This window comes from Gossypium hirsutum, chromosome D12 (assembly GCF_007990345.1).
Source record: "Gossypium hirsutum isolate 1008001.06 chromosome D12, Gossypium_hirsutum_v2.1, whole genome shotgun sequence".
In the NCBI taxonomy this organism is placed as follows: domain Eukaryota; kingdom Viridiplantae; phylum Streptophyta; class Magnoliopsida; order Malvales; family Malvaceae; genus Gossypium; species Gossypium hirsutum.
The window spans coordinates 8,603,179-8,628,179 of record NC_053448.1 but is presented as its reverse complement, the minus strand read 5'-3'; the positions used below and the strand labels follow the sequence as shown (position 1 = coordinate 8,628,179).

General features: G+C 32.8%; 1 protein-coding gene and 1 long non-coding RNA gene across 2 annotated transcripts; both read right to left on the bottom strand.

Moving 5' to 3' along the window:
* Positions 1-254: 254 nt before the first annotated feature.
* LOC121224657 (uncharacterized) lies at positions 255-2,729 on the bottom strand. The gene is made up of 3 exons (XR_005922328.1): positions 2,634-2,729; positions 889-956; positions 255-530 (listed from the first exon to the last, which is right to left on the bottom strand). It is a non-coding gene; the product is annotated as an uncharacterized lncRNA (long non-coding RNA).
* A 3,160-nt stretch (positions 2,730-5,889) lies between these two features.
* LOC107935737 (WAT1-related protein At3g02690, chloroplastic) lies at positions 5,890-13,000 on the bottom strand. Its single transcript, XM_016868355.2, has 7 exons — positions 12,382-13,000; positions 12,234-12,281; positions 12,033-12,155; positions 7,899-8,048; positions 6,794-6,965; positions 6,591-6,651; positions 5,890-6,363 (listed from the first exon to the last, which is right to left on the bottom strand). Exons 1-7 carry the CDS (start codon positions 12,916-12,918, stop codon positions 6,261-6,263), a joined length of 1,194 nt encoding a protein of 397 aa, XP_016723844.2. The 5' UTR covers positions 12,919-13,000; the 3' UTR covers positions 5,890-6,260.
* Positions 13,001-25,001: the final 12,001 nt, after the last annotated feature.

The following is a 25,001-nucleotide window of genomic DNA, read 5'->3' as shown; positions in this document are numbered from 1 at the left end:
AAATTGGAAAGATTTGATTGTATAGTGATTAAATTGTAATTTTTCTATTTTTACCGAGAAATGAGTAAAAGTGTAGTTTTCACAATTTATGGATTTATATTAAGGGATGTTTTGAAGGGTGAGTATTTGGTACATTGGTAGTGTACTTTCTTTTTTGTAACACTCCATATCCGATCCAATCGTCTGGTTCGCGCTACAAGGTGCCACATTAGTTACTGGAGCAGTTATGATTAAATTACATTCGATTTAAACCATTAAACATTCAATTATAAGTAAAACAAGTATAAAAAATGATACATATTCATTTCTAGGTCTTATGCGAGCTTACAAAAGCTCTATTGTTAACTTGACATTAAATTAGTACTAAACTGTAATGTTTTCAAAATCTAGGGTTGACGTCGCGACTTCGGGGATTCCTCGTTGCTCGTGATGCAACATACTGACTTCGTCTCATCGCAACGACAAACAGCCGACGTCGTGATGTGATCGTCTGATTTAAAAATGGCCAAATTGACACCAACCTGCATTACCTAAAATTTCAGTTCCATCAGTACCAATTCTCATGTCAACCAAATTGCTATTTCAAACATACATTTCTAACATGATTTATCATTCGTATGATCATTTGTAATCCATAATTATTCAATTTCACAATTTACAACTATGCAACTTCAAAACATTACCAAATGAACATATATTATTGAGTATGAATTCAAGTATTTCAACCTCTCTTATTAAGCTACTAATTGCCAAATTCATTTATATAATTCAACTAGTAACCATTTTTAACTCATCAATCTAAGTCCTAATATAACTTGAACATGTATTGAGCAAAACTGACTCAACTTAGGTATAAGCCATATTTAAACAAAACGAAATTATACAAACTTTGCTGAGTCGGGGATCGCTTCCTAGATGTTGGATCTACTGCTTGCTTTCTTGGGGATTAGCTATACCTGTGCACGAAGAAAACAAACCGTACGTTGAGCGAAGACGCTTAGTGGTATTTCCATGATTCAAGTCTATATAAAACAAGCTTAAGCAAATGCGTACTTACAAATCAAGTTCAATTCATTTCATGTCAAAACACTTCCATTTTTATATAGACATGTATATGACCAATTCATATACATACTCGTGCCAAAACTTCCATTACCATATAACTTGCACAAATCCATTTTACATTTCAATTCATTACAGAAGTACCTACACATAACATTAATGCTACTCATGTATCATTTCTTTCATTTGTAGCATATAAACTAATTGCATGAACATAATGATCAATTCATGTAATTGAACCATGTCATATATATATAGGTATAGATATATACTTGTCATATCAACTTTCATTCATTTCACATTATCATTCATAAGCATTTCCTTATTCATACACAATCATCAACTTGTATACATACATATATATACACACATTCAATTTTCATCTCATCATTTCTGAGCCTATTAGCTCATTCATATTCAATCGACTCCCAAGGCTCGTTTTCAAATCATTTTGTATGATCTTTCACATGTTGTTATAAATCACATGTCATTTCACATATTATTTGGCCAATTCACATTTTTATAACCCTATTAACTAGACACGAACTCAGAACGGATACACGGATCCGTCACCCCGGGTTGCTCGACAACGATGATTTTCACAATCTGATTATTCTGTCACCCCAGGTTGCTCGAAAATGATGAATTACATATATTATCTACCACCCCGGGTTGCCTAACAGTGGTGATTTTCAATTAATATCCTGACCCTATGAAATGCTAACTATATCCGACTCAATTCGAACAACAGTAGGGTAACCCATTTCTGATTCATTATATATAGTTCAATTCACAATCTTCCATTCTCAATTTATGATCAATTCATCAATTCATCATATAATATAGCTTAACTCAGTTTCATACCAAATATCGTATATCAGCCAAATCATACTATTTTTTATTTTATTCAATTTAGTCATTGTCTTGATATCCAATCTCAACCATAGCAATCCAGTTCAAATAACCATTAACAACTCACCTCAACACCATATAATGCAAAATGTCATTAATATGCAATAATTAAATTGATCCCGAATCATAGAAATACAAACCAAAAGTTTACATCACTCGTTGTTGGCTCTCGTCTTTCCTTTCCCTCTCGACGGCTTGACGTTATCTTTAACTATGAATAATAATTTAACAATAATGCACTATCAATTTCTATCAAAATCACATTCAAATATAAAGCCAATCATATTTTGCAATTTACTCCATTTAGTTTCTAAACCTGAGACAAACATAACTTTCGATCTAGCGCTTCAGATTAAAATCCAATTTCACATATAATTTAGGGACCTTCTACTTTTTGTTCCTATCGAAATTTTATGATGGTTTTACATTTTATTCAATTTGGTCCATAATGTACAAAATCAACAATTAAGCTTTACAATTTAGTCATTTTCTTAAACTAAACTTAATTTCTATCAATTTCACATCTAGTTTTTCAAGAAACCAACAATGACAACTACCTAAAACTTTAACAACTTTACAAATTGGTACATGAAATAGCTAAATCAAATTTCCATGATTCAATTTCTATAAAAATCAAAGAAAAATGGCTAGGGACTTACTTGAATTAAATGGTCGAATAACTTAAAACCCAAAAATGGCGTCCCCCTTTTGTTTCTTTGCATTGGCTGGTTGGAGAAGATGAAATTACATCTCTCCTTCCACTAACTTCATATATATATATACCTAGATTAAGTGTTAATTTTAATTATGTTTTAGGTAATTGGTCTTTAATTACTTAAGTTAATTAGCATACATCATTACCGTCCACTAACATATATTTAAAAATGGTTTATTAACCATTTTGGCCCTTTGGATAATTGCTGTCTAAGTTCCTGAACCATTTCTTAATTAAAAATTATAACGGTTAGACTTTATAATTTCGTCCCTGAACCTTAACCAACCATAATTTCGGTTACATTGCCTAACCAATTTTCAATTAATCTATACATTAACTTCATAAATGTCCTTATTTAATATTTACGGACTCGATTTACGGAAACGAGATCCAGAAACCGTAATTTCTGATACCACTAGAAATTGGGTCATTACATTTTTTATTCCACAAGCAACATTAAAAAATTGGCATGTCTCTTTTTTCTAAATATCTATTTTTTAAATATTGGGTTAAATATAAAATTGGTATCTGAACTTGTCCACTTCTCTCAGATTAGTACTTATGATTTTTTCCCAGATTGGTACCCAAACTTTTTTTTTGGTCCACTGTATTGGTATCTCAACCTAACGAAGTTTATCTTTTGCTGATGTGGCAACACTGGCCAATCGTGCGGTGCCATTTGGATGGCTATTTGTACCTCTTTTTTTATTTTTATTTTTCTTTTCCCTCTTTTCCTTTATTTTTTTCCTTTTCTTTTTCTTACCTTAGCCGCCTTGCTTCTACACCGTTGCTAGGCCACCAACTGGCCTTCTCTGGTGAGCTCTCTGACCAACAACGACACCAGAGTTGGGTGGAGATTACTTTCTCCTCTTCTTTCCTGTTCTACTAATACGACAGTAGTGGCGACAACGGGATTCCCTTCCTCTTCTCCTCTTATTTCCCTTCATTTATTTATTTTTAAATCTTTGCGAACAACTCCCACCCACCAATTTTTCTTTTCTAGACCTTTCCATTAATCTAATTTCAATTCTCTCTTTTAAGTCCAAAAATCACTGCTTAAGCCTATTTTGTACTTCAATTTTTAAGTTCCCTTCAAACAAGAAACCCATCTTCTGCAAAGGTTGCTAGCTGTTTTTCAAGGTAGATTTTTTGCAATTTTTTTGGGTTTAAAACTTGCATGTTGCCATCTATTGCATTTGGCACACCAACAAGCTACCCGCTCAAACCAACCTCATCAACAAGCTTTCCCGGTTCTGCTGACGCTCAAACTCGGTCTATCTCTCCAATACTTCTCTACTTTTCTTCTCACCTTGCGCCGTGAGTGGGTCGGGATTGATTAGTTAAGGTTAGATAAGTTTTACCAAAAGGAAACAAACCTTTTATTATCTAAAGACTATTGAGATTGGAAATTTTCTCAATAGGGAAGAAAGCAAATAAATAAATATTTTACAAAATTTTAATTTAATTAAATTGAAAAGGTATGACAAATTTTTTTCATTTTCCTCTTTTTTGCAAAAAAAAAAACCCTAACTTTTCGCTTTTATCATCATGGTTAGATTGTGACATCTTCTCCGACGAATAGCACCATCAGAAGATTCATCTTCTTCCCATATTTTGATTCCTCCAAGAAATATAAAAGTTACATAATAAGGGGAAAAGATGTAACTGATTGATGATGGTAAGTTCAACTAAGGAATCATCTTTATCCTTAATGTTTTTGGAAAAAATTCACTGCGATTTTCATATTCTCTTACAACAGCCCTTTATAGACCACCCCAAATCCACCTAGGTTGAGCTTGTGAATGGGAGTTCAAATGTAGATATGAGAAAAAGTGAGAGGAGGATGATCCAAATGAACATAATGAGCAGGGCTCATTTGGATTTAGATTTTTTTTGAAAGATTTTTTTAGTTTTATATATTTTTATTTTTTTATACTATTATTATTTTTTTGAATTTTTAAATATGTTTTAATTTTTTTAAATGATGATATCATAATGACATCACCATTGCCATATGTCTTCATTTCAGAGTACCATGTGTCTTGAATTTAACGCCGTTAGATTCGGGTACCAATTTAATTGACAAAAAAAAACTTGGGTACCAATCTGGGATAAAAAAATTTATAAGAACCAATTTAGAGAAAGTTGACAAATTCATGTATCAATTTTATATTTAACCCTTAAATATTTTATTATACCCGTATAAGACACTTGTCAAACCCCTAACCCTACTTGTGGAGTCTAAAAATTCTACTTACAGTCTACCGAATATTTTCCTATTTTGAATCATGATTTCTATATTGGATAAGTACTTATTTTTATGAATAAATCGTACAAAGAGACAAAAGGAGAAAAATAATAATTTTTTCATAGAAAGGTATTTTGATATTTTCTCAAGAATTTTACGATGAAAATAATATTTTGATGACGCAAGTGATATATAAACTTTATTTGAACCATTTGGGTATGTTAGAGAAGTGGGCCACAACTTTTAGAGGGTTTCGACTTAAATGTTGAACTTGGACTTTTTAGCCCACTTGGATGATATTTTAACTTGGCAAAATGTTATTTTTATTTAATATCTAATAAATTTATAAATATACTTCTATCAAAAATCATTAAATTATTAGTAAATTTACATTTTAATCATTTAATTTTAAAAAATTACAAAACAATCACTAAACTAATTGAAAGTTTCATTTAAGTCCCTAAATTATTGAAAGCTTTTATTTAAATTATTGGGCTATCAAGTTTATTTTTTAAAGTCTGACTAGTAAGCTTCAAACGATGATTCAACAATTGGTACAGTGAGTGGAACATATCTTAGATCCAAGTTGATTTGATGGTTAGTGCCGAAAATAAAAAAAAATTATTTAAATTTTAGTTCACAAATTTATGATCTAAAAACTGATTTATAAAAAAAAATTGAACTGCCAAAAAGAAAAGAAAAAAAAAACTTAACTGTCAAAAAAGAAAAAAAAAGACAAAAATCATACAATGACAATTTTAATAGCTTAATAACTTAAATAAAAACTTTCGAATAATTTAATAATTATTTTATAACTTTTTAAATTGAATTATCAAAATATAACTTGTTTAGTAACTTTGAACGTAAGTATGAGCAACTTCCCATACTTCTCATATTTATTTTATAAAATTATATATCTCTAATTTCCATATGATACTTAAAGAGCAAATATTATAAAAAAAAAGTCTATTTAAAAAAGTCAAACCCTTTAATGTGAGAGTTTTTTGTCCAAATGCATTGCCGGGACTAAATATTTTTATCCAAACGACCTTTAGATTTCGGCAAATTACAAGATTCTAAAACACGACTATATTTATCCATTGGTATATACATTTCTAGCTCACATATATATATATACAGATCGTGATTACTTCAATATCTTAGCCAGGGATCTCAAACATCATGCTTCTTCAACCATAACCCATCTTTTAAAAGGATGTCTGACTCCAAAACATGCTTCATTCTGTCAAAGCTTAATTTCATTCTCATTTTCTGACATGTCTTACGTAGGTAGGTATGTATCTTTATCAAGCATGTTCTTTGCTATGAAGGTTTGCCTCGAAAGTTAACCATGTATATGGCAACTATGGTGACAATGGCACCAACCAGTTGCAAGGGTGAGAAGGTCTCGCCAAAGTACAAAAACCTGTGGTTTGGAAACTTAACGTTAGCAGTGAACCAAATTACAAATATCATAAAATTCTGTTTTATGTAAGAAAATATGCAAGTAATCAGCTCCCATTTTTATCTAAAGATTGGATTAAGATGTATCTATGGGTGGTTACCTTTTCAGGTCAGAAATATTAACCCTTAACAGTAGAATCCTACATGACCATTTATGAAGTGAACCATGTGCCCAGTGCAACATCTTACCCAAAAATTGAAGCGAACATAGGCGTCAAGAAGGTGAGGGAGCTGAGCTTCGTCAAGCTACCTGAAATCCGTGGGTAAATTCAAATCAAATTTCATACAAGTTTAAATCTAAAAAACAAGGGACAACTTTCCCCCTACCAATCGAAAACACAAAGGCACAGACAATAGATAGAATACATGTTTGGGTTTGAGAGAAACCTCACCTTTTGTTGCACTGTAGAAGAATACACCATAGCTTATGGCACTTCCAAAGATTGATGTATAAAAGAGTGCCAACAAATCACTGGCAGAAAGCTCCTGAAAACTCCCACTAAAAACAGGATCATGGTTGAGAATAGAAATTCCAAGAAGTGGAAGACCACCAATTATCATATGCTGCAATAAGATTACATGAATGTTAGTCTTCGATTTCCACCTATCATAGAGGTTGTCCAGCTATCATCCACAAAAAAATTTCCTGGTCCAGTCATGCAATCAACAATCCAACATCAGCAATCAATTAAACTAGCAGCCAGCGGACTGAAAAGTTCTCCTCCATTTGACACCACAAGTCACTTGTTCAAGAACCTAATGGTACCGGCAGCCAGATTTTGAGCAGATAACATCATGATTTGAATGTGTGGCATTGGTCTGCCACATCATCATCCAATCAGCAACATTGTCAGTAAGTTGGCATATTTGCCCTCTATTGAGAGGCAGACTCTTCTTTTTCTAGGTTAGTTGAATAAACTTTAGCTGAAAAAAAGTGATATTTTGTAGTATCAACTAGAGGTGCTAATTAGACAGACTTGAGACTACAGCATATTCTGCCACCACTGATATCAATGGGCGAAAATGCAGGATGGTGAACAGGAGAGGATAATAAATATGAGGATAGGCATACAAACAGATTAGTCATCCTCCTAGCGTAGGATGACTGAGGATGACTCGATCCTCAAGTACACAACCCTAAGGAAGAAGGATAAGGTTTTTGAAGGTGTGAATATGATAAAAGCCAGCATGACAAGCTGAGAGGTTGATGGAGTTATTTTTGTACAAACAAAACTAGAGATCCTAGATAATAACTTGCTTATTTGATTTCCTAGACGACTAATTATCTCCTAGGCCTCTCTCTCTTCCTCATCTTATGCCTAGTATGCTGCCAACCATCTAGTTGGAAAGAAAACAACAAATAAATAATATAAGTAAAAACCGAAGGCATAGTGGGGGGGGGGGAGGAAATAGATATTTTTTCTGTGTCTTTGAGAAGCATTAGTAAGAATCAGATATAAGCAACAAGCTTATTATAGAGAAAATTGGGAGGCCTACCCATCCGGTTGCCATGATAGGGTCAGAGTATTTGGAAACCCAGCGGACCATTACTGTTCCAACTGCCATGCTCTGAGCAGCAAGGAGCATCCACCACTCTCCACTTCCCCATAGTGAAAAATTACTATCATCTAAAGAAAGTGCAGGGACCTGCCAAAATACAGCTCATTTCATACTACAGCAAAATAAAAGCATAATATTATTTGCTTAACACAAGTCTCAAACCACAAAGTTATCCTTAGATCAAAACTAATTATAATCTACAGCAGTTAACAACAAATAAATCTTTCATAATACATCATATACATGAGAACTGCACTAAAATGCAACAATGGAGATAGTTGTTAAAAGAAATGAACTTGGATCTCACCCTTCTAAACAAATTAAACAAATCAGGGTTCACAAGGAATAATGAAAATGGCCGTTTGCTCTAAACAAATTGTTACTTAGGGCAATAAGAAGACTTCCAAAAGTTCTAAAATGTCCTACAAAATTCTGCACATTTTATTTTGTAGGAGGCGAAAATTTGAAGTCATTCTTTCCCGAAAGTTTCAGCATTCTAATCTCCACATGTCAAAATAGCGGGCACTCATCTCAACCCAGAATAACACCCTTTGAGGGGTAATAATCAAGACTATTTGATATCATTCATTCACATAAACCCATTCTGAAAGGCTTGGACAAACAAGTAGCACAAGCCACTCATTGAAGTACTGATAACTCTATGAAATAGTCATTTTACTCTAATTTGATGTAATAAAGATAGCTAAGTCCTTCAACTCTACTACAGTTAATTCATTTTTAGTCAACTTTTTAGCTTTCAGTTAAGTAATCATTGCATGTTCTAAATCACATTTTAATTCGATGTCGACAAGGTTTTTGAAGGCAAATTCAATTAAAGAACTTTTGGAAAATGGCACACAAATCGGATGTGAAATGAATGACAAAAGTGTATTGGATCGAATACACTGCAGTGCAGCACACCAAAGAGGGCATAGGCACCCCACCTGTTGCCAAGCAGCTCCAACCTTCTGAGCCAATGGTACCTAGGTACCCATGCACGAGGCCTAGTGCTATGGATGCCTTTGTGGGCGAGACAAGAAATCAAAGGTGTCAAAGATGGAAAGGAGATAAGTAACTTTATTTTAGTAATATTCCTAATTAGAATAATTTATTTAGCAAATATTTTATTGCAATCAAAAGTCTTCAATTTCAGTTTCTTATTCTACATCAATAAGTCCCGACATAACCTTTATTTACGGGGTGATTCTTAGTATTAAAATGAGACAGAATTTTATTCCAATTACATAAGTTTAAGGCTCTCTCCCAAACAAGTCTAAGGTTAGGAGCTATAAAGCACAGACACAGACATGCAATACGAGTATGATATGATACGGACACAACGATATAACAATTTTTTAAAAAATGAGGGTACAGGTACGGTAAGACTCGGTACTAAAAAATGTTTTTTATTGTATATTTTTATGTTAAAATACTTCATTTAAATTATTATTTTTACTTACATGATTAATGTAATTAACTAATAATTTGGAACAAAGTGTAACCCAAAATACTATAATTTATATATTTATTTAAAGTATAACCCAAATATAACATGGTTCAAAGTATAACCCAATTACTTGTTAAAACAAATAAAATAACCCAATGGTCCAATTCCAATAAACTAAAAACTGCCCCAAAAAACACATGATATAAAAAACCCCTCTTTTAGTGAAACGGGTCGTTTAATATAACCCCCAAGAAACCCTAGCCACACTCTCTTCTCTACCAAAACCACCTAATTCTTTCAGTCGCTACAACTTCTTCCCTTCAAATCTTCATCAACCGGCTATCTATTCTCCATCTGCTCGCCAGTCGTCCATGTCTACCCGTGCCCATTTTCCAACACCAATGTCTTACCCGTGTCAAGACCATGTCCCATCTCCCTCTCTCTCTCTCTCTCTACATGTTCCCACGTGTCCCATGCATATCCGGGCGTATCCACAACGTGTTCATGTTGAACACCCGTATGACACTGATATGACGGCAGAATAGCCGTGTCGGTGCTTCATAGGTTAGGAACTCCCTTCGACAAGTTCCATTTATACATTATTAACCATAGGTTATTCATGAGATAAGAATCACAACAAGGGTAAGGTTTCATCAATTGAAGCAGGTATTCTCATGAATCGTCCAGTGACTCAATTCATAACTCATGAACTTAACAATTTGGTATCAGAGTCAGATATTATAGGCAATTCCAACGCCAAAGAAGAGTTAAGAGCTTCGTTACAAGAAGCCTGCAAAATTAATGAGCCTGCGAAGCTCTGTCTCCTAGAGGAGAGTAATGTGACTGATGCCTTTGTGGGTAAGACAAGTAGACAAAGGCCGCATAGAGGAAGAAGACTAACTTTATTTTAGTGATATTCCCAATTAGAATAATTTATTTAGCAATATTTTATTTCAATTATAAGTCCTTAATTTTGGTTTCCTATTGAACAAGAATACATCCCTATGCAATCTCTATTTAAGGGGACAATTCTTAATAATAACATAAGATAGAATCACATTCCAATTATAGAAGTTTAAGGCTCTCTCTCCCTACGAGTCTAAGCTTGAGAGCTCCATTGGTTTAGTTCCAAGGTTAGGAGCTCCTTTTGATGAGTTTCAGATGTATTATTAATCAAAGGTTCTTCACAAGATAGGAATCGCAACGACGGTAAGGCTTCATCAATCAAAGCAAGTATTTCCATAAAACGTCCAATGACTTGATCCAAAACTCATGAACTTAAAACCAAGGCGTTTGTGCAATTTTTATACTGAAAACTTTCCTATTTTTGCCTAGTTTGGGAAGGACTCATTGACCAGACTTTGGACCTTTTCTTTAGGACTTTTTAGGACATATTTTAGGACCATAAATCTATATCTAAACAAAGAGAAGCTGTCAACAGTAATCTACAAGGTAAATCAGATGACAAGAACAAAGCATTGAGATTCATCTGGGTATGCAAGAAAATCATTTGATAAAGAATGTTGGTGACATTTTGATAACACGGATCTACAATGAAGTATGAACCATTTCAACAGAACTTTGTGTTTTTTGAGCCATTTTAACAGAATTTGACATATGAAGCATGAACCAAAATGAAATGCATCAAATTTGATTACCCACCAAGCGCTTTGAATATGTTCAGTTATATTTTATAATGTTTTTTAATATGTAAAACTGTGACTATTTCAATCTTTAAATGGGACTCATATTTTCATCTCCATCAACCTCATAACATAAGGTATATAATTTTTATATTTTCTTCGGTACTTGGTTTGATTTTACTTTTTGTGTTGAACCTCCATGTTGTAAGATAAAAAAGGTTAATATACTATTTGGTACCTAAGTAAGACTTTAGCGTTCAGTTTGGTAGTTAAAGTTTGGCTTCAATGTGTAATTTAGCATTTGAGTTTGTTTTCAATGATCAATTTAGTTTTTTTGTCCCAACTACTTACCTATGTTTTTTTACAAGACCACACGTGTCAAATATCCATTGAGCCACAAGATGCCATTAGGTCTGGGTACCAAATTCAACATTGAAGCCAAACTCAAGTAACAAATGGTATATTAACCAAAAAAGACTACAAATTGTTTTGATAGTACTTTCTTTTATTTTTAAGCGAAAAATATGATGCAGTTGACAGATGAGATGTGGATAAAACTGAAAGTTAGAAAACAACATAAGTGCAATCAAGAAAGAATGGCAATAATTTAATCAAACCATGGAAAATAGTTTTAATTTTGAAAAACCAACCATCTCAAATTGCCATAGCTAAATTGCTAATACCTAATATTTTATGACAATTGGCGATCAAAATCCTTAGCATGCCAAGCATATGTAACAGGTTAACCAATTGGAATCAAGCACACCACACCAAGAGCAAGCCAAAATAATCGAATTCCCTTCAAGTGCTATTTTGTCTCTAACATACTTTGGTTTTTCTTTTGAAAGATAACATACTTTGGTTGATTTAAGTTAACAGGGTCAGTACACATTGAGAAATATATTTCTAACAAGAATATTAATAAATATCAGAAAAAGCATAGCTTGGCGAGTGATAATAAGTATGGGGTTTATGGTTTACCTCGAGAAGAAGAAGGCCAACGACACCAAGAACTAGCCCAGAAGCTCCAACTAAACCAATGGACTCATTGAATAAAAAGGAAGCAAGAACAGCCACTGTCAATGGCTGAGAGTCAATTATCACCTGCATCAATCAAACATATTGTCACCGTTACTAACAAATTAGAATCGATGGAAAGAAAAGAAATGAAAAAGAACATACACTGCCCAAACCTGCAGATGTCCTCTGTAACCCTTGAGCAAGAAAACCCTGGACATTCCCTCAACAAGTATTAACATACAGAATGGTACAATGGTTTCCCTGCTTTGGAAGAAAAATAATAAATTAAGGGAAAGAAAAAAACAAAGACCTGGAAACAGGCGGCGTCGACAAGAGCGAAGAGCGCAATGGAAAGCCAAGCAGTGAGTCCAGAGGGCAAAGGCTTGCCCTTGGAGTTGGCAAACGCCACCAATAACAACCCCGCCGGAATCAAACGAAAGGAAGCCACAAAGAAAGGCCCTGCCTTGGGCAAAACCTCCTTCATTGCCACCATTGCCGTGCCCCAGAAGAAGAATGGAGAAACGAGCACTGCCCACTCCAACAAAATGTTGCTTTCCGCCTTTTCAACATCTTCTATTTCCAAATCTTGTTTCTCGTTTTGAGAGACGAGGCACTCCACGTCCAGGCCCGTCCCTACGCAGTCCACAACTTCGGGATCTTTGGCTTTGCAATTTGTTCTGAAGCGCGTGGACTTGGCGAAGAGGAGAGGGGACAGTTTCACAGAGCAGTTGTGAGAGGCTGATGAAAATAACAGTGAAGAAGAAGAAGAGAAACGATTATTGCTATTACTGTAAAAGGAGAAAATTGGAGGGGATGAAGGAAAGGAGAAGCAGGTGCAGCCCCTCATTTTTTTCTCGGTGCTTGCTTGCTGATAAGAGCTATGCCTTCACGCTTTAATATGCTACTGACACGTCACGGTTACACTCGCTGCCAATTTCTTAACTATCATCAACAAATTACCAAATAAAAATAGGTTAAACCACTAAAATAGTCACTTTTGTTTATCTCAGTTTATATTTTAGTCACTTATGTTTGAAATGTTATGATTTAGTCACTTGCGTTATCGCGTTGTAACATTTTAGTCACTGAGCCGTTAATTGTCGTTAACGGTGTAACGGTAAGCTGACGTGGCATGTTAAATCATCATTTCAAACAAAAATTTGGGTTAATTTATACAATCGGTCCCCATATTTTTTATTTTGAGTAATTTAATTTTTTTTCTTTTATGTTTTTTTAACTTTCCTTTTTTTTTTTTCTTTATTTTGCATTCTCTTCTACTTCTCCCTCTATTTTCCTCCCTTCTCCATTTCTTTTAATGTAGTTTTTCTATATTTGTCATTTGTCAAAACTAGTCCCTATATTTTTAGTTTTTGAATAATTTAATTTTTTTGAGTGAGACAAGCTTGTGGACTAGTTTTAACAAATGAAAAATATAGAAAAACTATGTTAAAAGAAATGAAGAAGGGAGGAAAACAGAGGGGGGAGTAGAACAGAATGGAAAATAAAGAAAAAAAAGGAAAGTTAAAAGAACATAAAAGAAAAAAAATTAAATTGCTCAAAATGAAAAAGATAGGGGCCAATTGTAGAATTTAACCTAAATTTTTCGTTTGAAATGATGATTTAACGTGCCACATCAGCTTACCGTTACACCGTTAATGATAATTAACGACTTAGTGACTAAAATGTTACAACACGATAACGTTAGTGACTAAAACGTAACATTTCAAATATAGGTGACTAAAATGTAACCTAAGGTAAAAAAATGACTATTTTAATAGTTTAGGCATAAAAATATTATGGAAAAATTTAGAGTTGTGGTTAAAGTTGTCTCAAACACTCAATTGATATGAATTCAAATCACCTAATATTGTATAAATTTTGAAGTACATCACTACACCAATATTCAATTAATTAGGGATAAATTTTGGTCATAATCAATTAAAAAAGTTTACAATTCACTCGTTTTGAAAATTGTTCTTTTCTCTCACCCGGCCTTTAAATGGCTAACAGAATCTTGAAGTAGCATATCTTTAATTGATCTAATAACAATTTTAGCATAAAAAATCGCATCTTTAATTAATTATTGACACATTGATGGCCTAATTTTTTGACATGTGCAAAACTGATTTTATTTTAAATTATCTTGATTAGCTAACAAAATTCTTTTTGTACAAAATAGCTTTCCTCTCATTAAAACATTTTTATAACATATATTTATCACAAATAAAATAATAATATTTTGAATAAATTAAACATTTTTTAACAAATAATTCACCAATTAACAGACAAATTTTACTTTTCAATTGTTAAGAAATATAAATATGTAATTAGCTACTTACCAGGGATATGGTTGATTGAGTTTGTTTTTATTTACTTTTGTAACACCTCTAACCCGTATCTGTTGTTGGAATAGGGTTACAGAGTATTACCAAAATTTACAGATCAAATAAACAGATAAATCATATCATATGACATTTATATCTGAAATCAATCATGATGTCTTTTATGTCCCTTATATGAACCCTCAAGGCCTAAAATACACATTAGGAACAAGTCGGGACTAAACCGGGTTCTTAGAGAATTTTTCGAAAAATATTAAAATTTCTCAAAAGTGCAGGGGACACACGTCCTTGTGGCCAGGCCGTGTGTCTCACATGGTCAAGAGACATGCCCGTGTCTCAGGCTGTGTGGACTTTCGAAATAGAGACACACGGCCGTGTCCCAGCCCATGTCCAAACTTGGGAGCTCTCTAACTTGGGTCACACGGCGAAGCCACACGCCCATGTGCTAGGCCGTGTGAATAATTTGAGTATTCTGTTTTACAATTTAAAAGATGCAGGGGACACATAGCCAAATCACACGCCCGTGTGCTAGGCCGTGTGATCAATTTTGAGTATACTGACTTGTGCAAATTTTTAAATACAGAGGACACACGGCCGTGTTACCTGGCCGTGTGTCACACACAACTAAGACACACACCTGTGTCTCTACCATTGTGGATGAAATAGGGTATTTTTCTAGCCACATTTCTGATCCAATTTGTCTTCCACCTACATTAACACTTTAACACATCAATAGTCCACAACAAAGCAATTAAAATAAGCTATGATCGTGTCTTAAACATAACCTATCATCACATACCTATAAATTTATCATCATTTAACCTTATTTACACATATCAACCATAACAAGGCCATATATATATACATACTAAAATACACCAATCACAAGCCATACCAATGACTAGTTTCAACCAAACATTTACATGCCATCATTGGCCAAATTAACCTATACATGCCATTATAACCAAAATTAGTTTTCTATATAAATACCGAAAAGGTACTATAAAATAGGAAAAATAAAATAGAGTAAGCATTTAATGCTTAGTAAGTTCGTATAACATGAAATTTTACTTACCATTTAATCACATTAAAGTAAACATTCAAGGCATACTCAAAGCAAATTGGCCAAAAGCCCTAGCACATATCCTCATCAACCATGTTAGATATGTATTTCATATGAATATCAAGGAACATGTATAAGCTCAACAATAATCAAATTTTCATATACATACACTTTCCTTATCATGTGTCCATATAACATGTACAATTATATCCATGTATTTCAAGTATATTTCTGTAATAATTCGTCTCTAATCCAGATTGTCTCATGTCAAAACTTTTTCTGTTGAATCATTCACAATATCGATGGATACACAGGTAGTACACATGAAGTGTACAAATCTATAATCCGTTAATTCATATATAGGTATGCCCATACGAGCATGTAATCAGGAAGCTCTTTCGACCCATGTAACGGGAACCTCATGTGAGCCATATAACGGGAAGCTCTTGCGATCCAATTATCGAAAGGCTCATACGAGCCATAAATGGGAAGCACAAGAGAGCCAAATATTAGGAAGCTCCGGAGAGCCATTAATGGGGAAATTCATAAGAGCCGTAATCGGGAAGCTCATGTAAGCCATATCAGGAAGCTCGTGAGAGTCATGTAACGGGATGCTCGTAAGAGATAAATAACGGGACGCTCTTGCGAGTTGTGGTGTGTCCGCAACACATGCAGGACCACAACCAATTGGGAACCTTTAATGACAATGTCATTTGTATCCATCGAATTTCTAAGGTTCAAACGAGATTTGATACTTGTCAGATATCTTTGGATATATGATCAATAATTATACCTTTCGCAAACATAACATTTAATTTAACATATAAACATATAATTTAGTTACACAAACTTACCTCGACAAGTGTTCGTATACACAAAAGCTACTAATCTGATACTTTCTCTTTTCCTCGATCTAACTTCGTATTGTGTCTATCCGGATCTATACAAATGAATTTAACTCAATTTAATAAAAATCATATTCAATTCAGTCAAATACAAATCTTTGGAAAAATTACTATTTTGCCCCTATACTTTTAATTAATTATAATTTTGACCCTAGGCTCGGAAAATAAAATTCATACAATTTATTCCTCATTTCAAGCTTAACCGATTTTCATGTGTCACAATAACAGCCCATGTATTTCATAAAATTTAGAAATTTTCATGAATTTTCCATCTTTTCAATTTAGTCCCCAAATCACAATTTCATCCAAATTCTCTTTATAAAAGTTGTCTATCTATCATCAACCTTTCATTTTCTACCATAAAAATTCAAATTTCATACATACTCATCCATGGAAAAGCCTTAATACTTTGATATTTTTACAAATTAATCCCTAAGATAGCTAGATTAAGCTATTACGATCTCGGAAACATAAAAATCATTAAAAAAGGGATAAGATTACTCACCTAATTAAGCAAAATAAGCTTGTCTATCTTCAAGCTTTATAACTAGGGTTTCCATGTATTTTGATTTAGGAAAGATGATGAAAATGACTTAATTTAATTATTTATTTCTTTTATCATCATTATTTTATCATCTTTCCAATTTAACCATTTACTTTTCTTAAATTTTCAATAATGAATAATCATCCTTATCTACTAACTCCTCTAAATGGTCTATTTGCTATATAAGGACCTCAAATTTTGAATTGCATAGCTATTTGGTACCTTTAGCTACTAGAATTCAACTTTTGCACTCTATGCAATTTGGTCCTTTTTATCAAATTAAACATGAAATCGAAAAAAAATTCTTAACAAAATTTTTATACGATATTTCTATCATACTGCAGACTATAAAGTAATATTAAAATAAATTTTCTTTTGGCCTCAAATTTGTAGTTCTGAAACCACTATTCCGATTTCACTAAAAACGGGCTATTACAACTTTTCTTATAGAGTAGATCCTCACATGTATGTATATATATACATATCATTTGATGGTGTATGAGATATAAAATTGCATTCTCTCTTTCTCCTTATGCCTTGTTATTTATCTTTTAGTATTTCATACATGGTATTAGAGCCTCTTGGCTCAATTAGTAGATTCTTGTTTTATTGTTTTAATTGCAAATAATTTGGGATTTTTGTGGGTCACTTGTTAAAAGTATTTTTGGGGTTCATCATCAACATAGGGAGGTGTGTTGCCATCTCCACGGTTGATCTGCAAGTTTCGGCCATCAGAGACACTGCGTGTAGAACTTATGCGTCGCCAAAAAGGAACCAACCAACTTTCATGCATCGACATGTGTAGGTACGTGATATATTTTCTTTCTATCGACTTTCGTCGTATGTGTCATCTCTCTGTTCTAAACATTTCTTAGTGGTTGAGTGTTCGATCGGTGGAAGGTTTGTATGTCGTTTGTTGATTTTTAAAGTTTTTACACTGTTTCAATACAATTTATTTTTTGTTTTTGTATCAAGGTTGTTTTTGCTAGCCTTTGGCTTGATTTGGATTGTTCAATTTGGTTTGAGAAATATAATGGAAGAGACAAAAGTTATGGTGAGTGAGATAATTCTCATAATGTCTAAAATTACGAAACATAAGCTTAATGGAACCAATTATTTTGATTGGAGTAAGATGGTTTGGATCTATATAAGGAGCATTGACAAAGACGATCACTTGACCGATGATCTACCTATTGATTAGAAAACAGACATGGCTAAAGGAGGATGTCAGACTATTTTTGCAAATTCGCAATTCTATTAATAGTGAGGTAACTTTCTTGATCAATCATTGTGAATTTGTTAAAGAACTAATAGAGTATTTGGACTTTTTGTGCCTTGGGAAAGACAATTTTTCTCGCATGTATGAAGTGTGCCAGATGTTCTATCATCCAGATGAGCATGATAAATCCCTCACGTCATACTTCATGGATTTCAAGAAGTGTATGAAGAACTCAATGTATTGTTTCCATTCAATTCAAATGTTAAAGTGCAACAATCTCAGCGGGAACAAATGTCAATCATTAGTTTTTTTTTCTAGTTTTCCTCTGGAATTTAAAGCCGCCAAATCTCTGATTCTTTTGGGTTTTGAAATTTCATTTCTTCAAGATGCTTTTACGAGAATACTGCAAACTGAAAACACTTATTTTGCTTAAACTTAGAGTAACACATTGGTGAGCCGTGGTAATAAGACACGGGGATCAACTAGTCGTGAAAAAAGTGGTGATAATCACGAGACATGGGAAGTAGTATGTTACTATTGCCATGAGCCTAGCCACACTAAGTGTTATTTCCAAAAACTTCAGAATAAGGCTAGGAGAGCATGTTGGAAAAAAATTCGATTTGAAAATGGTTTTCTTGCACAACGAAAAATTAAAATTTTAAAATCTGAACCGATTTGTGATATTTATAGCAATAAACCTTAATTGAATACGCACTCGTGTTTTTTGATAAGTGGATCCTTGATATTTTTTAGCTTTCAACCAAACGATTTTCTCTACTATTCTCGTATCACGAACTACTTCGAGTGTGGGCTCGAAGTAATTGAACCAAAACACAGAACTCTACGGAACTCCTCCGTCATCCATAATATCCCACCCCATGCACATGCATTATGACATACAAGGACCTTAAGTACATGTTTTCATTACAATTTATATGTAGTGGCATGCTTCACATGCTTCCATTTTAATTTCAATTCAGTGGCATGTCTTACATAGTTCCAATATCTCATATAATTTGGTTTATTGGCATATGTACCATGCATTCAATTTCACAATCAAACCAATGATATTATATTAAACTAAGCTTTATTTGATAATATGTTTTGATATAACAAATTAAAGTGTTTTTGAATAAAAGTTAAAGTTGAACAAAATTGGGCAAAATTGATAAAATTAAGTTAAAATAGTTTCAATTGAGTTAAACATTTTCAATCATGTTAAAACTATTTTTTAAACAAGTCAGTATTGCTCCAGGCTAAAAAGTATCGATTCCCATTCTAAAATTGATACTAAATTGACATTTTTTTTCAATTTACACAAAAAGTACCGATACCTTTTACTAGCTATCGAAAACTTGTCTTTGGTATCGTTGTAAACTAATTTCAACAGTCACTGAATCATACATTAAATGCTAATAGTATTGATACTCGTAGAAAATGTATCGATACCTTGTGTTGCAGGTGAATTTAATGATATGATATTTTCATCCCCAATGGCTTTATTAACTTTCAAAACAACCCCAACGGTTGGAAATGTATTAGAAGGTATAAATATCATGTTCTGAAGGTCCTACAACAAGGAGATAGATCATCAAGTTTAAAGATCAATCAAAACAACCTTAATGCTTAATTATTTCATATTCTTCTTGTAAAACACTTGTGAGCTTTCATTGTATTCATTCAGTTCAAGTGTTATTATTTGTATTTGTGCTTAATTGGAAAACACATCAATCTTGTAAGGATTACTTCTTAGTTTGCTATTTGTTATTCTCTTTAAGAGGGTTGAGTCTTAAGGTTTGAGTAGAAACCTTAAGGGAGTTGCAATATTAAGATTTGGGTAGAAATCTTGAGAGAGTTGTAAGGATAAACCTTGTCCTCAAAGGTTGTACAAATTAGTTAATTTGGGAAAATCCTTAGTTGTGGAAAGCTAAGGTAGTGGAGTAGGCAATTGGGGCCGAACCACTCTAAATCTTTGTGGTCATTGTTACATATTCTTTCTTTGCTTCCACCAAATTTTTTAAAGGTCAATTCACCCCCTCTTGGTAATTTCGGTTTGATCAATCGAGCTAACATATTCTATCATGTCTCGATACTTTAATCATTATATTCACAATTTAACATGTTACAAAAGAACTGTCCAGTGCATGTATAACAATCTTTCAATGAGTTCATTCCATGACATTTCACTCAAGCATGTAATTCAAGCATCCAATTTATCATTCTGTAAAAACACATGCTATACATACAACCAACAACATTTAGTATCCAAATCAACCATTTTATACCAATACTAAACATACAATTAATCAACCAACTAAACTAGTTTTGCATTCATGCTATTTAGTTTGGGCTCGAAACGTATTTGATTCGGCCATCTTTAAATCACTTAATGAGAAATTTAAACAAGTTGACCAACAAGCTTAATTACCACATTAAATACTAAAAATAATTATTTAACGTTTAATTTAGTAAGTTAGAACTCACACCTTAGTTTCGCACAACCGTAACACTACTTGCGAACCCGCGATTCCTCCTTTAGACTTAAATTGATCCTAAATTAAAATAAAATATTTATCGAGTTAAGATGTTGCCAAAATAGCCCTAGTACACCTTCTTAAGGGTTTAATCAAATCAACATTTCCATAACAATTTTTAGATCCAATTTGACTAGGCTACTAACACTAACTTGATGCAAAACGTTTGATCAAACAACTAACGACTTCACTGCTGATCTGGGGTGTTTAAATCAGCACCTAACAAAATGAAAAACTGAAAAATCAGTAGCTAAACATCCATTTAAAACCTTAATTTTATCAACTAACATATTTCCTAGTAATCAAATCGAAACTACACATTAACCTGCAATCAACTGCACTTACGCTTTCTGATTTGTCAGATCTGAGTTGTCAAACGATCAAAATTATTTTTTCCTAAATCACACATAGTCAAAGGCTGATTAGGAAGGGGTTTAAGAGGCCAAAATATTTTTGGAAATAAATGATAACAAATTATAAAAACAACAATCCCCTTTTGGTGCTTCTAGGCGCGACGCACCACCACCAATGGTGGCAATTTGGGGCTATTTTGAGAGCTTAATAAAAATGAGTTTGAAGGTTGGAAAATTACCCTTTAAATCATTAAAAATCACCAAAATTCCATATTTGAAAAAATGGGTCTTTTACACAAAAATTCGATAAGAAAACGGAAGGAAAAATGCACTTACTCTAGCAAGATTAAATGGGTAGCAATGGAGATCTTTGTGGCAACGATGGAGGCCAATTTTTGAGTAATAAAAATATCAGATTTAAAGCTAAAAAATTGACGAAAAATAACACTAGTAGAGATGTGGAAATTGACAAAAAATTCACTATCAATAGAAGAGGGAAGGATGGTAAGAAGAGAGGGCTTGATGGGCAACACTATGATGGAAAAAAAGGAAGAAAACTTAGGGTTCAAGGCTTGGGTGACACAAAATAAGGAGAAGGAGAAATTTTAGCAAAATTTAAGCAAATTTGCAAGGGAAAGAAATTCAACTCAGGTTTCTAAGCAAATTACACTGTCTCCTTATTTTCTCTTAACCATTAGGTCAATTACTCATTACTGTTATAACCTTACAATATTTATTTTAAAAACAAGGCGTGACACATACTAGGGGTTTGAAGAAAAATTTACAAAATAATAAAAATAGCGTGAGAAAAGGGATTTGAACTTGGGTTTTAAAGACCATTCCACTAACACTTAACCATTAGTTTAGTAACATTTTTTTCTCTAAATATGCACAGATAATTTCAAAAATCAAGGTGTGACCACTTTCTCTTTATTCACAAACCCAATTTTTCTAATCCTTAATTTTTGGGATATGACACAGGCCGTATGAGTCACACGACCGTGTGACAGATTGTGTGCTAGGCCGTGTGAGCCACACTGGTTGGGTTAACTAGGCCGTATGGGCTACACAGGCGTGTGCTAGGTTATGTTGGCCACACAGACATGTGGGTCCATTTTTTTGTAAATTTTAGTTAAGGTCGTGTTTTGAAGTGCATTTCGTGGTCAGTAATTCTGTAGGTTTGTTAAGTGATATGTATGATGTCAGTTAAAAGAAAATTGTTGTTCTGGTTTGTTTGCATAAATTTTGGGGTATGTTGCCATATACAATGTGTTTCTGATATGTAAATTAATGAGCATCATTGGTATGTTTCTGATTAGTTAAGTATATACAATTATTGGTAAGTTATGTTTTGTTCAATTTCCCATAGCATGTGACATTGTGGCTTTTTTTTTATTTAAGTGTTCTGTAATTATTGAAATATGATAAATCTGTTCTGCATAGCATAAAATGGCGTGCTTACTGGTTTTTGTTAAAAAAACAAATGCATGTTCAACTTGCTTACTATTTTGATTCTGTATATGCATGGCATGTCACGTTGCATAGGGTTGGGTTAATATGGTTAGAAGGAAGTTCTAGAGTTTAATGATCTGTACTATCTGGTGGATTAACCACATATTTGTTCTGGCAGCTTGACTGCAATTTAGTGGCTTGACCACATATATCTGATCTGGTAGTTTAACCGCAAATTGATAAGCCATTGTTGTCGGGTAACTCGAAGTGGTAGGTCATCGTTGCCAGGCAACCCAGGATGACTTAATTGGTGTGTTTTTGGAGGGACGAGTTCTAAGGAACTCTAATTTGGTGTGTAGCAGAATTGGGTAGGAAGTTTTCTGAAAAATCTACATTTTGTTTTCCAAAAATATAATGCATTGACATAACCATTCATGCACAATTTTTGCTCATTTGGGTCCGATAAAATTCTCTACGATGTTTTGATCTGTTTATTATGTTATTTGTGTTTCTATTTGAGTTAGTTACACACAGAGCTTTATAGCTCATCTCTTTCATTCCACCATTTCAGGTAATCGACAAAATTAGGAGTGGGCGGTGTCTGGGAACTCGGATTGGTTTTCTCGTATAAAATGGTTTGTTTTGTCCATAATTAAATTTCCTGGACTTTTGGTTTTTGGACTAAGTTTCGGATTTCATTTTGGTTTTTTTTATTCAATCAAATATTTATGCATGATTTTTGCTAATTAACAATAAATGCTTAGTTTCCAAAATTAAACAAACTAAGGTTTTTCCGCTGTAAATATAAAGTTTTACAAAAGTTAAATTATGTAAGTTTGGGAATACGCACAATTGGCAAGATTATACATTTTCACTTATCAAGATTACGAGTTACAAATATCAACTTCAAAATTTCCGCTACAAAGTTTCTTTTTTTTTTCAGAATTTTACAAGTTTTACGAAGCAAGTGACTTAAGCGTTATGATTTCATAAAATTGGGTTTTTTAAGTTAACAATTAATAAATTTACATCAACGTTTTAAGAATGTCAAAATTTTCTATCAAGAAATTGTGTCGAGTTTTTATAAAACTTTGATTTTCGATTTTGTGGCAAGACACGTTCTAGAAAGTAAAATTTCAATGTATTAATGTAACCTTCCAGATTTGGGCATAACGTCTAGGTCAGGTTTGGGGTGTTATAGGAATGGAATTAAATATGAATTCAAATATCTCAAAAGGAATATTGATATGAGATTATTTTATTCAAATGATTCAAAATCCCTATTAGTCGACTATGCTGATGCTGGATATTTGTCGGATCTATATAAAGGTCGATCTCAAACGAGATATTTATTTGCATGTGGAGGTACTAACATATCATCACATTCAATAAAGCAAACATTAACTATCACCTCTTTAAATCATACAGAAATAATTGTAATGCATGAGGCAAGCCGAGAATGTGTTTGGCTAAGATTATTAACCCAACATATCTAGAAGATATGTGATTTGCCTTTATAGGAAAAGATGTCAACTATCTTATATGAAGATAATACATCATGTATATTTCAATTGAAGGGTTGCTATATCAAAGGTATTGCCAATCACAACAGTTGAAAGACTAGTATACAAGATTGAATGCATCGACTCAAATATGTAATGTGATGTTGCCATAAGAGGGAGTCTAAAACACGTTGTACTCATTTCCTTTAACCAAGGTTTTGTCCTATTGAGTTTTCCTGGTAAAGGTTTTTAATAAGGCAACTTGTAATAAGAGATTGTGCACTCTTTTTCCTTCATTAAGCTTTTATCCCACAGAGTTTTTTTCAATAAGGTTTTAACGAGACACATTTTCATTGATGAACACCCAAGGGGAGTATTGTAAACCCATTGATAAATGGATGTCCATAACCCTCCAAAATTATCCTATTGTAACCCCTAAAATATGAATGTCTATAACCTTTAAATTCATTATATTATAACTCCTAAATAATTTATAAGGTACATTAATATTGGTCATCAATGCTTTGTAACTTATGGTTTTTGAAGCCCTACAAATAAAGGGCACGTAAAAGCCTACTAGATACCAATGTGAAAGTTGAATAATCGTTTTATCTTCTGTTCTTCTCTCTTGTTCGTTCTATATTTCTTTTAAAATTTATAACAATTAATTTTTTTAACATATAGACAATGTTAATTGTTTCTTTAACAATTTTGTAAATGATACATATTGCCATAAACATTTTGTCAATATTTTAAAAATATTTTTAATTAATATGTTTAAAATTTAAAATTAAATTATTTTTAACACTGTCAATATTTTTAACATATTTCTAATAGAATTTTTTAAAAAATTTTAACAAATATATTTAAAAAATTTTAAAACTTTTTTAAAATTATTTGAAAGGTTAAAAACATACTATTAAAATGTATACAAATTTAAAATTATTAACATCATATTTTTAAATTATTTAAAAATATTTATATTTATAAATTATTTTCAATAAAATAGTTTGTTT

What these genes read in the sequence shown, in the direction of transcription:
- LOC107935737 (XM_016868355.2), bottom strand. Translation starts at nt 12,918, where the DNA reads ATGAGGGGCTGCACCTGCTTCTCCTTTCCTTCATCCCCTCCAATTTTC. An exon ending in CATCTGCAGGTTTGGGCAGT is followed by an intron (nt 12,156 to 12,233) that starts GTATGTTCTTTT and finishes TGATTGATGCAG; the next exon opens with GTGATAATTGACTCTCAGCC. An exon ending in CTATCATGGCAACCGGATGG is followed by an intron (nt 6,966 to 7,898) that starts GTAGGCCTCCCA and finishes ATCTTATTGCAG; the next exon opens with CATATGATAATTGGTGGTCT.